General features: G+C 34.1%; 4 protein-coding genes and 1 pseudogene across 5 annotated transcripts; 3 read left to right on the top strand and 2 right to left on the bottom strand.

The window, feature by feature from the left end:
* Window positions 1-592: 592 nt before the first annotated feature.
* On the bottom strand, window positions 593-3,767 carry LOC104699971 (uncharacterized). 2 transcript variants are annotated; one of them, XM_010415392.3, is made up of 8 exons: window positions 3,609-3,767; window positions 3,061-3,195; window positions 2,757-2,859; window positions 2,566-2,666; window positions 1,283-2,269; window positions 1,015-1,197; window positions 813-917; window positions 593-685 (listed from the first exon to the last, which is right to left on the bottom strand). In XM_010415392.3, exons 2-6 carry the CDS (start codon window positions 3,193-3,195, stop codon window positions 1,156-1,158), a joined length of 1,368 nt encoding a protein of 455 aa, XP_010413694.2. In that variant the 5' UTR covers window positions 3,609-3,767; the 3' UTR covers window positions 593-685; window positions 813-917; window positions 1,015-1,155. The 2 variants fall into 2 exon arrangements, with proteins under 2 accessions (XP_010413694.2, XP_010413693.2); XM_010415391.3 differs by having other exon boundaries at window positions 593-917; window positions 3,609-3,764.
* A 1,787-nt stretch (window positions 3,768-5,554) lies between these two features.
* LOC147940755 (uncharacterized protein At4g04775-like) lies at window positions 5,555-6,082 on the top strand. The gene is made up of 2 exons (XM_087457665.1): window positions 5,555-5,725; window positions 5,804-6,082. Exons 1-2 carry the CDS (start codon window positions 5,555-5,557, stop codon window positions 6,080-6,082), a joined length of 450 nt encoding a protein of 149 aa, XP_087313791.1.
* A 694-nt stretch (window positions 6,083-6,776) lies between these two features.
* On the bottom strand, window positions 6,777-7,552 carry LOC147940754 (uncharacterized). The gene is made up of 2 exons (XM_087456877.1): window positions 6,839-7,552; window positions 6,777-6,794 (listed from the first exon to the last, which is right to left on the bottom strand). The coding sequence occupies exons 1-2, from the start codon at window positions 7,550-7,552 to the stop codon at window positions 6,777-6,779; spliced, it is 732 nt and encodes a 243-aa protein (XP_087313003.1).
* A 447-nt stretch (window positions 7,553-7,999) lies between these two features.
* Window positions 8,000-8,795, top strand: LOC104699970 (calmodulin-like protein 4 pseudogene; annotated as a pseudogene).
* A 703-nt stretch (window positions 8,796-9,498) lies between these two features.
* On the top strand, window positions 9,499-10,089 carry LOC147940753 (non-specific lipid-transfer protein 2-like). The gene is made up of 2 exons (XM_087456595.1): window positions 9,499-9,551; window positions 9,584-10,089. Exons 1-2 carry the CDS (start codon window positions 9,499-9,501, stop codon window positions 9,816-9,818), a joined length of 288 nt encoding a protein of 95 aa, XP_087312721.1. The 3' UTR covers window positions 9,819-10,089.
* The last annotated feature ends 1,973 nt before the right edge of the window (window positions 10,090-12,062 follow it).

Raw genomic sequence — 12,062 nt, 5'->3', positions numbered from 1 at the left:
TTTTACTTGCGCCGTTGCCGTCGGTGTTTGGTTTTGAGCAAACCGAAACATTAGAACTATCTTTAATCTTAAAAATATACAACAAATAAGTAAATGGTTTGTGAGGTTTCATGCACTTATTTTTTTTTTTTAAAGTTCAACTCTGTTTCTCGAGACACAAACATCCTCTTTTGTCTTCTTCCTCTTCATCTCCTTGTGTCCCTCAAAAGAAATGTTTTGTCCTCTTTAGACTCAAGATTTCAAACACACACAAGAGACCAAAATTGAAAATCTTGAGTTGACTCATATGTGCTTCCTACTGAAAGTTGAAAAATTCTGAAGTTGTTGACTTGAGGGCCTCAAGTTGAGAGAGAGGCCTTTACTGATTCTAAAATCATACACTCAACTAACTAAAATGGTTCAGATTCTAATAATAAGAACTGTCCAGTCACGTGCTACTCACATGCTAACGAAACGGGTCCATATTTACTTACTACTTCGCAGACCTGAGACACACTAAGCCTTAGATTTCTTAAGTATAAACATAGATGATATTCTTCATATGTTGTGTAAACAGGAGCTTCTCTCTTTAGAACTATGTGGCGAGTACACATGATAACAACATCATATTTTTCCGAGGATGTTACTCCAACATGTTTCATTCCCTTACAGTCAGATCTTTGCTTCTATTCAACAACACGAGTGTCTGCAACATTGGTCTGTAAGCTAATCTCATACATTGGTCTATAAATGATGTGTATAACAACATAGAATTGCGTTTACAGCCTTGAAACAAAAAAAATAGACGAAACCAAAAAGAATTGCATACTGACCTAAAACTGACTTCTCTCTAGGTCACTGGCTCACTGCAAAATCCTTCAGTAATAATCGACCCAATGTTTTTAATGGAATCTGAGAATCTCCATGTACTTGATGGCCTAAGTGCAAGCCCACAACCAAAAATAACTTTTCATATATCTTCATTATTTTGTGCTGTATCACTCATATGTTTATAGAGAGAGCACAAAATCATACCTCATAAAAAAAGCAGCAGAAGAAACCACTTGGTCAGAGGAAAGGCCATTTCTTGACTATCTCTACATCATGTATATAGCCATTCTCCTATTACTTGAACAATATTATACAATATAATAGATGCTTTCATTTTCATACAAGTCACTCTGACCGCGCCTGCTCACTTAAAACTTCACTCTTTTCCTGCGAAGGAAGAAACAAGGCATAGGATAAGGCATCTATTGTGTTTATTGCTTGTAGCGAATATATTAGAAAGGAGATGTTCTACCTGCTCCTCAGTATTTGGTGGCAGACAGTTTTTGCCTCCATTGCACCGGAACTTGAATGACTCAGAACAACTAGTGGACTCTCTATCGATTATGAACTCTGGAGAAGAGATGGTTGAGGATCTATTGGTCTTACGAGGAGAACACGGCAGGTTTGAATGATAAGCCTCTGCTTCTGATGATGATAGTTCAGAACCAGCTCCCCGTGGACATATAACAGTACTTGAGTTTCCGACCTTGTGAAAACTTTCCATGGATGGATTCCCCGGAGTTTCAATAAGATGATCACCAGGTAGATGATTCTGTTCTGCAGCAACCATAATAGAATCACTTGTTGACTTCTTCTCAGGAGGAATGACACAGTCCAAGTCCACTGGATTTACACAGCAGCTTTTGCTATACGATTCGACACAAGATGATACAATCTGGCCAGGTACTAAAGAATCAGGTACGGACAAGTCAATCCCTTTTTTTTCCTTGCAAGTGTCTGAGCCCTCTTTAATTCTGCTGCATGGTTCTATAGCAGATACCGCTAGAGACCGTTCACCATTGGAATGATGATCAGAAGGTAATTGAGCATTTTCTTTCATTGTCGGACTTACAGATGATTCTCTCATTACACGCCCATCTGTGTTTAGCCCTGAAGTCTTCTGTTTCTTACATTCTGTAGCACTATTAATGCCAAGGTCAGAATGTGGGGGTTTTCTTCGACGCATGCTATCACATACATTGACCTCATCCCTCATGCTATTAATCCAATCTGATGGATTGAAATTTAGATCAACTGAAAGGCTAATACCCTCTTCCAAACTGACATGAAACTCAAATGAAGACGAACTAGCACTATCACCACTGTCTACATCTCTCATTCTATCTTCTAGCCGAGAATCTGTTCTCTTGGAGTTAGTTGTTGGGCCCTTTTCATTCAGTGTCCTCATATATGGAGGTGCACATGCAGAATCAATCAAACCACCATTTCCATTACTTTCCTGCATTTTCAGCAGAAACATTTAAGAGACGTTAGAAGTTGGCCAGCAGAAGAGTGGCAGAGAATTAAGGAACGTTAATAAAGGACAAAAACACTGATGCACCTATATCAATAAATTTCTTTGAGAAACTATCCTACATTATAACGATATGACTCTTGTACATCTTTACATAAAAGGCATTTTATTAAGTCTTTCAAGGAAAAACCAACAAAGTGAAAACTACTCCAGACTTATCCAAGCAAATGGATACTCACTTTCATGCAAATAGATACTCTCAAAAACAAAGTGAATCGAACCTGATACGGTGTATTGTCCCCAAGGACAAAGCCTGGACTTCTAGGCACTGCACCTTGAACACAATCCTCTCTAGTTTTATCCAATTCTTTACCATTAGAATCTACAATAACATATAACCAGACTTTATAAATGGAATAATATAAATGAGACAAGAGTAAAATTTTAAGCAACAGAGATAAATACACCAAACCTCTTCTAACATCCCATGTTCTATCCGCTGGTGCTCTAGATGTCGTAGCTACACTATGTTGATTCCCAGGGAACCCAAAGCCTACCGAGTTCAAACCATTTTTCTGCAATTGTTAGATACAACAACATATGATTAGCTGCCCAACATGAAGAGAAACAACAAGACATGTGACCATATTAATGATCTACAAAACAAGGTATGAGAAGATGCATACTAATGATTTCAGATTAACTTCAAGCTACAACTTTTATTTATTTCCTTTACACTATAAAAAAAAAAGAAGAAGAGGGAAGCTATAAAATACCTCGAAAAAAGAAGCTAATGATTCAGCCATATCCGAACTTGATCTATTGGCAGGCAAATTATACTTCTTGCACAAACTCTGAAGCTCTTTCCTTGAAAACCCGCAATAGAAATCCACATCTTCCTTCCTGACCATCTGTTACCGTTACACAAATTTTTTTCAAACTTATTACTTATTTAGGAACACAACACACAAGGAAAGACCAAAGGAGTGACCTTTACATTCCCAACGGTCACTAATTTGAAGCAAATAATAAAACAATAGAATAGATTTCCCCCAAGAGTGGATTAATGAATAGAAGAAGCTACAACATACTTCAAGAAACAGTTGCAGCTCTGTAAGAGAAGATATAAAAAAGACAGAAATTTTGACCAAAAAGTGAAAATGCTTCCTATTACAGAACATCAAAACCTAAACACTGAGAGGGGGAAACAATCGAGTTAAATCCCATTTAGATCGAAAAGAACATGAAATTATTTTAGGAAAACTACAGGCGAATAATTCGTGGAGGAAGCTTTCAACGGGGTGGGATAGTATTACTATATTACCTGCTGCTGATCGAGTGCTTTTTTCCGGGAATTTTGCCGAGAAAGTGTGAGAAAATTTTCAGATGGAAAAAGAAAGAAAGAAAGAAAAAGAAAAAAAAACGATTTCGAAATCTGCAGGGACCGAAGCAGACAGAACGAGCCCACTTTTGAGGAGCTGTGTCTTCTTCTTCTCTCAAATCTCTGGTCGTCAAATTAAAAACTCAACATTCTAATTTTAGATTTATGGGCCTACTTCAAGCCCATTTAGTTTTTTTTTTTTTTTGACAACCAAAAAAGTAAATGGAAAATCTAGGTTTTGTGCTCGTGGGATTTATCCTAAGCAAAGAGTGAGAAATTTTACACGAATCCTCGAATATATTTGTAAATTATTAAGTACATTTTTAAGTAAAGTTCATTGTATTATTTTTTTCATTAGTCGTCTCTATTCAATGATGTTTCAACAACATTTAAATTAGCTGTGGAAGTGTAATAGAATAACAAAAAATTAAGGATCATGAGTAGTAGTGGAAATTGGATGAGCTGGAAGACAACTATAACACGAGTAGTCTCTTACACACAAATGGATCCGGCCGGTTACAGGTTTACACACAGTCACAAACCCCCGTGAGAATATATTTTTGTTATTTTATAGTACATTTTTTATACTACTTAAAAATTAAATTAATCGAATACCCAATAAAACAAAGTTTTACGAAAAATTGTGTTTTTTTTTTGTTTTTGGTTTTTGCTGCATTAATTAATTATTGCATGGAATATAACATTTGTGGCACAAGTCGACAATCTACCCAAATTGGCATTTTTGGGGATATTGGCACATTTCAACCCAAAAAAAAATATTTCACTGATCAGAATCCCGACAGATCGCCGAAGATAGTTCGAAGCATGGATCCACCAAAGTAAAACAAAAGAAATACTTATTATGCTATATAATATGATTTTTTTTTTTAAAGAGTTAAGTACTATATGATTTTGGTTTAAAAATAATGAAACTGTAAGAGTATCATCACACTGTTATGTTTAAGTCAATATTCAAATTTTGTTCCGCTGCATTTGTTTCATTCATTTTAATTTGTTACCTTTATGCTGATTGAGATATTCATATGAGTCCTTTTAAAGGAAAAAGAAAGATGGACCAACGGTCATACTGCAACGGGCAGCAATCTCTCGTTAGTGAACATGTTTTAAACTTTTAATAATGTAAACAACCCAATAAAATTGGGGACAGGAACCAAACATCAACAATTATAACAACGCGTTTGATATACAATGTTTTTTTATCGTTTTTTCTCCTATCAAAGATCTGTGAAATACCCTTCACGCGTATTCTCCTACTTCTTTTTTTTTTTGTTTTTGAACAAAGCGTATTCTCCCTACTTCTAGTTTCTCTTTTTGTATATTAACTTTTTTCCCAACTACAACACAACGTAAACTAAATCTACCTTTAACTTTTCTCACGATAGCAATAAAAATTGTAAAGTAGAGCGACACAAAAAAAACTAGGTAAAATGGTGTAATGAAAAGTCCGTGACTAGTGTTTGTATTTTATTCAGAAAGACTTAAGTTTAGAGTCGTGCTCTGGGCAGACGGTCTATTTCCCCATGGGAATTACCGTATCGAATTAGATAGAGTCCGTTCTTTACCCTCAATCTATTTTTCTCCGAAATAAAAGTTCGAAACTAATTTCCCCCCGAGTCGAAAATTCAAAAGCTATATCTCCCCGATTCTGGATTATAGCGGTATAATGTCTAAACCAGAGACCAAACCATATATGTCCCAAAAATAAACCAATTGTTGAACCAAATTCCTCCACCTACCCGACCCGTTTATCATAAAACCCAGAATCAAAACCCAAAATCAATTTTCACTTCTTGCATAATCGATTCTTCTTATTGAATTTGCTTCTTCTTCTTGAATTTGCTTCTTCTTTCACGAGTTCGAGTATCACAATGAGTAATGTGTCAACAAATTCCACCGAATCAAGTTTCCTTGCAAGAGGAAGGGTTATCGGTGTGCCAAAGAGATGTTGGTGCGGGGAAGGAATCATGGCTTTGACATCGAAGTCCGATTCGAATCCGTACCAGAGATATTATCGGTGTGGGTTTGCAGTAGCCAATAAGGTAACTGTTTTTTCTAATTTTGTGTATAACATTTGATTTGTTTTTCTAATTTTGTGTATAACATTTGGGTTGTTGCAGCTTAGAAACGATGAACACACATTTAAATGGGTTGATGAAGCTTTTTTCAATCAGATAGATACATTAGATGCAAAGACTGTTGAACTTGAGAAGCAGCTGAAAGATATCAGAACAGAGAGATTTGAGTTGGAAAAGATGGTTTATGAGAAGATGGAGAAGGAGATATTTGAGAAGGTTGAAGATGCTTTGGATGAAGCCAAATCAAGCAATAAGAGAATGATGCTTATCATAGTATTCTTATGTATGATCATGATTGGTCTCAGTAAGCTACTAGGTTGAACAAGAGATTCAGTGTTGTTGTTAGTTTGTTGTTGCTATGAAGACAATTGTTGTTAGTTTGTTGTTGCTATTGTGGTAATGAGAATGAGAAGTTAAATTTCAGAATTATGATATTGATCATAGCCTTTCATAAAACATTCACCAAAATACATCACTAGCAAGTTTTAAGAAGAGACAAAAGAAAAAAGACATAGGGAATTACAAGTCTATGTGGTCGAAAATACATTAAGGCAACCACAAAAGTGGCTTCATCCGAGTTTTATTTCCATGATGCTTCTTCAAGTTTCCGTAGATGTGTTGTACACACATTCGATGCTCCATCTTTGGTAATTCCAGCTGAACAGCTTTGATCAATCCCTACAAAATAAGAATAATCATTTAAAGGTACCATAAAAAATACACAATCAAAATCAGTTACAAACCATGATAATAATAATTTACCTTTTGCCTATCAGAGACCATAATGAAGTCGTCACCATCATTTAGTCCAAGGTCAGTCTTCAGCAACTTCATAAACCAAACCCAATTGTCGGTGTTCTCAACTTTTACAACCTCCCATGCTATTGGATAAATACCATTGTTAGCATCTCTACCTAAAGCTACCAAAAGCTGTCCCTTGACCTTATTCTTTAGGAAGCAACCATCCATTCCTATTAAAGGCCTACAAGTCTCTTTCCATGTTCTTCTTATGTTGTCAAAACAAACATAAAACCTATTGAACATGTCTTTCCCTCCATCATCAGTCACACATTCAACCTCTACATGTGAATCCTTGTTAGATTCTAATATCTCAGCAGCATAATCTCTTAATCTAGCAAACTGTTCATCATACTCCTTATCAATCCAAATTAATGCCTTCTTTCTAGCCGTCTGACATTGATGCCTAGTGACACTAATCTTCCACCTTTCCTTTATGATTTCTTCCATTTTCATTGGCATGAAGTACTCAGGATTATCTCTAATCTTATCAAGAAATAACCTAGCTATATGTGGAACCTTGAACATCTCACATTCTCCATTAGGGATACAACTATGCTTATCATTAAACTTTCTAATCCTCCACATGTTATCACTTGGCAGAATTGCGGCATACACCTTCCACTCACACCGTGAACCATCATCTCCATTACAACCAACACACATAAAGCCAATTTTATCTTTATCATACATGTATTGCTTCAAATTGTTTCCAGTTCTGAGAACATAGTCTGTCACTGCTTCTTTGAAAGCAACTCCACTGAAGAATGTCTGCTTATCGTACAAATGCCCATCACCGCGCCTGATATGTGTATGAACTGGCTCTGTACCGTCACCGTTTTCATCGGTATCACTCTCCGGATACACATCATGGCGGACTGGTGGTTCATCGACGAACTCATTCACTAACTGGTCGATGTGAAATTCATCTCTGTCATGTGCTTCTTCATCGAAATCTCCTCCAAAGTCTGCATCTGCGAGGACAATCGCCATTGAAGCTGTTTTCCCAAAGAAATTTAAGCAAAGAATTAAACTTTGATCTAGGGTTCTTCGCAAATTTGGGGATTTTTAGTTTTAGGGATTTTTGGATAGTGAATCGAAGTTTAACGGGTTGAAATCGGGTTTATTTTGGTTTAATTTGGGTTTAGTTTTCTTCTAATCGGTTAAGTAAATAGTAAACCGATATATGGGTTAATTGATGAAATAGAATTAAACTGTGGAGATATAGCTTTCGTACTTTCGACTTGGGGGGAAATTGGTTTCGAACTTTTATTTCAGGGAAAAATAGACCGAAGGTAAAGAACGGGCTCTATCTGGTTCGATACGATAGTTCCCATGGGGAAATAGACCGTCTGCCCGTCGTGCTCTTCAGTGTTAGTATAAGTATTACTCCTAGACTTTTAGTTAACTTTATTACGGTCTTGTATTATTTAACTTTTTTTTCCTAAAATCCAAACTCCAAAGGCAAAGAGGTAACGTCTAGGCTAATTAATGGATCCATCCAACGGTTGTACCAAAAAAAAATAGATTAGAAATTTTCTCTAATCAATTGTTAATTACGTCCCCATCTCTCTTCCTCTGCCCCATCTCTGTTCTCAACAAAGCCAAGAGTTATGGTGAGATCAGTCTTTCTTCTCTACAACCTCTTTCACTCCTGGGAGAACGGATCTGATGGATCTAAAACGAGTGTTTCAGATGTTCGACAAGAACGGAGAGGGACGGATCACAAAGGAAGAACTAAACGATTCTCTAGAGAATCTAGGAATCTTTATGCCTGACAAAGATCTGATCCAAATGATGCAGAAGATGGATGCAAATGGAGATGGGTGCGTAGACATAAACGAGTTTGAGTCTCTTTACGGTTCGATTGTGGAGGAAAAAGAGGAAGAGGACATGAGGGATGCGTTCAACGTGTTTGATCAAGACGGTGATGGGTTTATCACTGTTAAGGAGTTGAAGTCTGTGATGGCTTCCTTGGGGCTCAAGCAAGGTAGAACCCTAAAAGTGTTGTAATTTTGTAAAGAGATGATTATGCAAGTGGATGAAGATGGAGATGGTAGAGTCAACTACAAGGAGTTTCTTCAGATGATGAAAAGTGGTGGCTTTAGCAATAGATCATGAATTGATCTTGTTTTTATTTTGTCGCTTCGAGAGTTTTTATATATAATAGGTTCATCTATTTTCTCTGTAAATAAATTCTAAACATGTTAAATTGAAAATAACTTGAGTTTGTCCATGTGACCGTTTTTGTGAAGAACCCGAGATGTCGCAAGACAACACTATCTTTATATTTTTCGTAAATATTACAACTGAAGTACGTACAAGAAGACCCATTGAACGTTGTTATTTTCGGTGTAGGAAATGATATAGGGTAAACGACCACGCTACCCTTTCTCGCTAGTCATAATGATTTAGGTTTTCGAATTTGCCTTTGCTTCTTCAGAGATTTTATGCGAGCCAATTCAAGAACATTGGTGCTTTTTTTTTTTTTTCTCCTCTAGCAATCATATAAATGTCACTAACTTGAGCCTAAATAAAGGGATTATATGGTTCGGCCGAACACTCGGAGCTTTTTTTAGTTCAATTTCTAGTTTTTTTTTTTTTCGTGGCATGACGTTCAATCACGTTTAATTGCTTAGCAAAACAAGATGCATGTATTTTCAACTAGGAAATAAATACAACATATCAAAAAAAGCCATCCTCACTTCACTTCCTATTCAATCGGTTTTGTATATTGGTCTCTAGTTTGTTTTGAATATTAATTATTTGCTTTATAAAATAGGATCGACCTCCTCCTTTCATCTTTTGGGAATTGATTCCTACTTCTCAGTACAGCCACATGCTGACATGCTTCAGATCCAATTTTCTATATAAAGACCTAGCTAGAAACATACAACAGATTTGACGACATACATCTAATTAATTAATTAGTCTAGAAAATGAAGATCATTCCATTTATGTCCATCGTCTTGGTCCTACTCTTGACATCATTTATGCTTGGAAGCATTACAAGCATAAATGATGCGTGGATCCGACACTCGCTTATTGCAAAGAAGCACTTCGTTTATGCTTGGAAGCAATCAAAGATAGAGCCACGTGGAGAAAATGTTGTGATAGACTGATACCGCCAGGACCATGTATGTGTAAGTACATTAAAGACCCTGCGCAAAAGAAAGATGCTCGCCGCCTTGCGGGTTCTTGTGGGCACTCTATGCCTATTAATGATCAATCTCTCAAGAAGCATTACAAGTGTGGCTAAAACTACGAAACCCAATAAGCGATCGTCATCAAACGCTGTATAATGGGTATTTTATTCATTGTCTCTTCGTAGGCTTTAAGTTGTTGTTCGTACTCTTTCTTCTTTGTTTATGAAACCATCTCACCCAATTTACACTTTTCCCTTGCTTTTTAAGTAATTACGGTTTTTCACTCTTTTTGGTCCTTTGTACTTTCTCCTATATATATCTAAAGAAGCGAAATAAAATGTTCTAAACTAGAGAAAAGGGCCTGTGGTGGACTATTCTCTTCAGATTTCTATTCACTCTCACAAAAAACATGGCCAAAATGGTCTCAAGAAGGACAAAATAACAGGTCTCGAGAACTCCTAGATATTCTCGTGTTTGTGTTGGTCCAACGTTATCAATATAATGTCCCTACTCAAGATTTAAATTTGTTTCCATGTTTTAAAATGTTATTTAATTCATAAACGAAAGAAACTTGAGAATTCAAATAATAAGCATAATTACCAAACAAAATGATTGATTTAATTTTCGGACTCATCATTTTAATTCTCATCATTTTAATAACATATAACATATTAGTTCCCAAAAACCAAAAAAAAAAGAAATAAAATTGTAGACTTTAGTTCATGGCTTATGTTATGGACATGTTCTACTTAGCCGAAATAATTATTTATTAGAATATGATCCGTATTAGAGCACGAGTTGAAATTGTTTCCTTTTGTTTACTTTGGTAATTTTTATTTAAAATATCGTATATGTGATTATTTTATTTGTTTTAAAAGGTTTTTTTATATGGAATACTATGATATGAAATCATATACTGAACTATGATTTACCCCGTGGTACACCATGGGTCTATTCGTTTTCATAAATCATTTAAATAAGTTAGTATACTAATTTATTTAGTTAATATAAATATTAGAATATTATATATAATATGTTGTATTTGCAAAATTTACCCCATAGTAAATTTCTTTGTTTTGTAATATCAATGCACTTATATATATATTTTTTATTTTGGTGTTTTTACAATAATTAACAGTACTTGTTAATAAAATTATATGGATTGACTTTGAAAGAACAATAAATATGTGACTTTCAAAAATAAAATGAAGTATGATTAAAATCAAAAAAAAAATTAAGACCATGGTTTTGCGCATGGTCTTAAACCATGGTCAAAAATACAATGAAATATGATTAAAATCAAATTTATGGTGATTAATAGTGTTTAAGACCATGGTTTTTTGGAAAATCATTTCAAAAAAAATTATTGCACAAAAATATTCTTCAAAAATGTTAAGATAGATTTTTAAAATATATCTCCGTTTATAAAAATTCAAATCACATCATATGCTAAAAAAAATCTAATATTTTTTTAACTTTATGTATTAAATAGTAATTCATGTATTAAATAGTAATTCAAATAATTAAAGATAAGATTAAATAAAATTGAAAGGAGAATTATATTTTAATCTAACATATTGCTTTAAATTAGGTAGATAGATTTTAGGAAATTTGAAATTAATATTATCAAATAAGGAAATGATTTTGTTTGGTTGTAAGGATTGTAGAGAATTTAATTGAGACTTGTTTGGATATAAAGATAAAAAAAAGATGGCACAAAAATGTACTCCAAAAATGTTAAGATAGATATGACTTATGAAAATAACATATATTCTGTAAGATATATTTGACGACAAAAAAAAGAAAGATTTATTCTAGTATATCTAGATTTTGACCCGCGGTATAATGCGGATTAAGTTGTGTGAAAAAATTAACTTTTGTTTGTTAATTTTATTTGATTTGTTTAATGTTTAAAATTATATATTGTATTTTGATTGTTAATTCTATTACTTAACCTATAGTATAGCGCATATTAATTTTAGGACCAAATATGTAACATATGTTTGTCAAAATCATCGTGACCGAGAAAGCCTACCAAACAACATTATTCCAAACTTAAATTTAATCCGAGAAATCATATTTTTGAAATTTCATATTATAGTAATATATTATTGACTCATGCTGTAACAAATCAAATTAGAGTGTTTATAATTTTTAACTTTTTGATCTATCATATATTTATGATATTCTTAAAAATATCAATTTAAACTATTTTTAAAGATTTCAAATTAAATTATTTAAAAAGTTTATTATAGTATATAAAACTTACAATTCAACAAAAGAAATATATGAAATGAATTTAAATATTCAAATTTTGACCCATTACTTAATCAAAATTTTCTGATAGAGTTAGGTAA

This window comes from Camelina sativa, chromosome 7 (genome assembly GCF_030686135.1).
Source record: "Camelina sativa cultivar CO46 ecotype springtype chromosome 7, ASM3068613v1".
NCBI lineage: Eukaryota > Viridiplantae > Streptophyta > Magnoliopsida > Brassicales > Brassicaceae > Camelina > Camelina sativa.
This window is presented reverse-complemented; position numbering and strand designations above follow the sequence as displayed.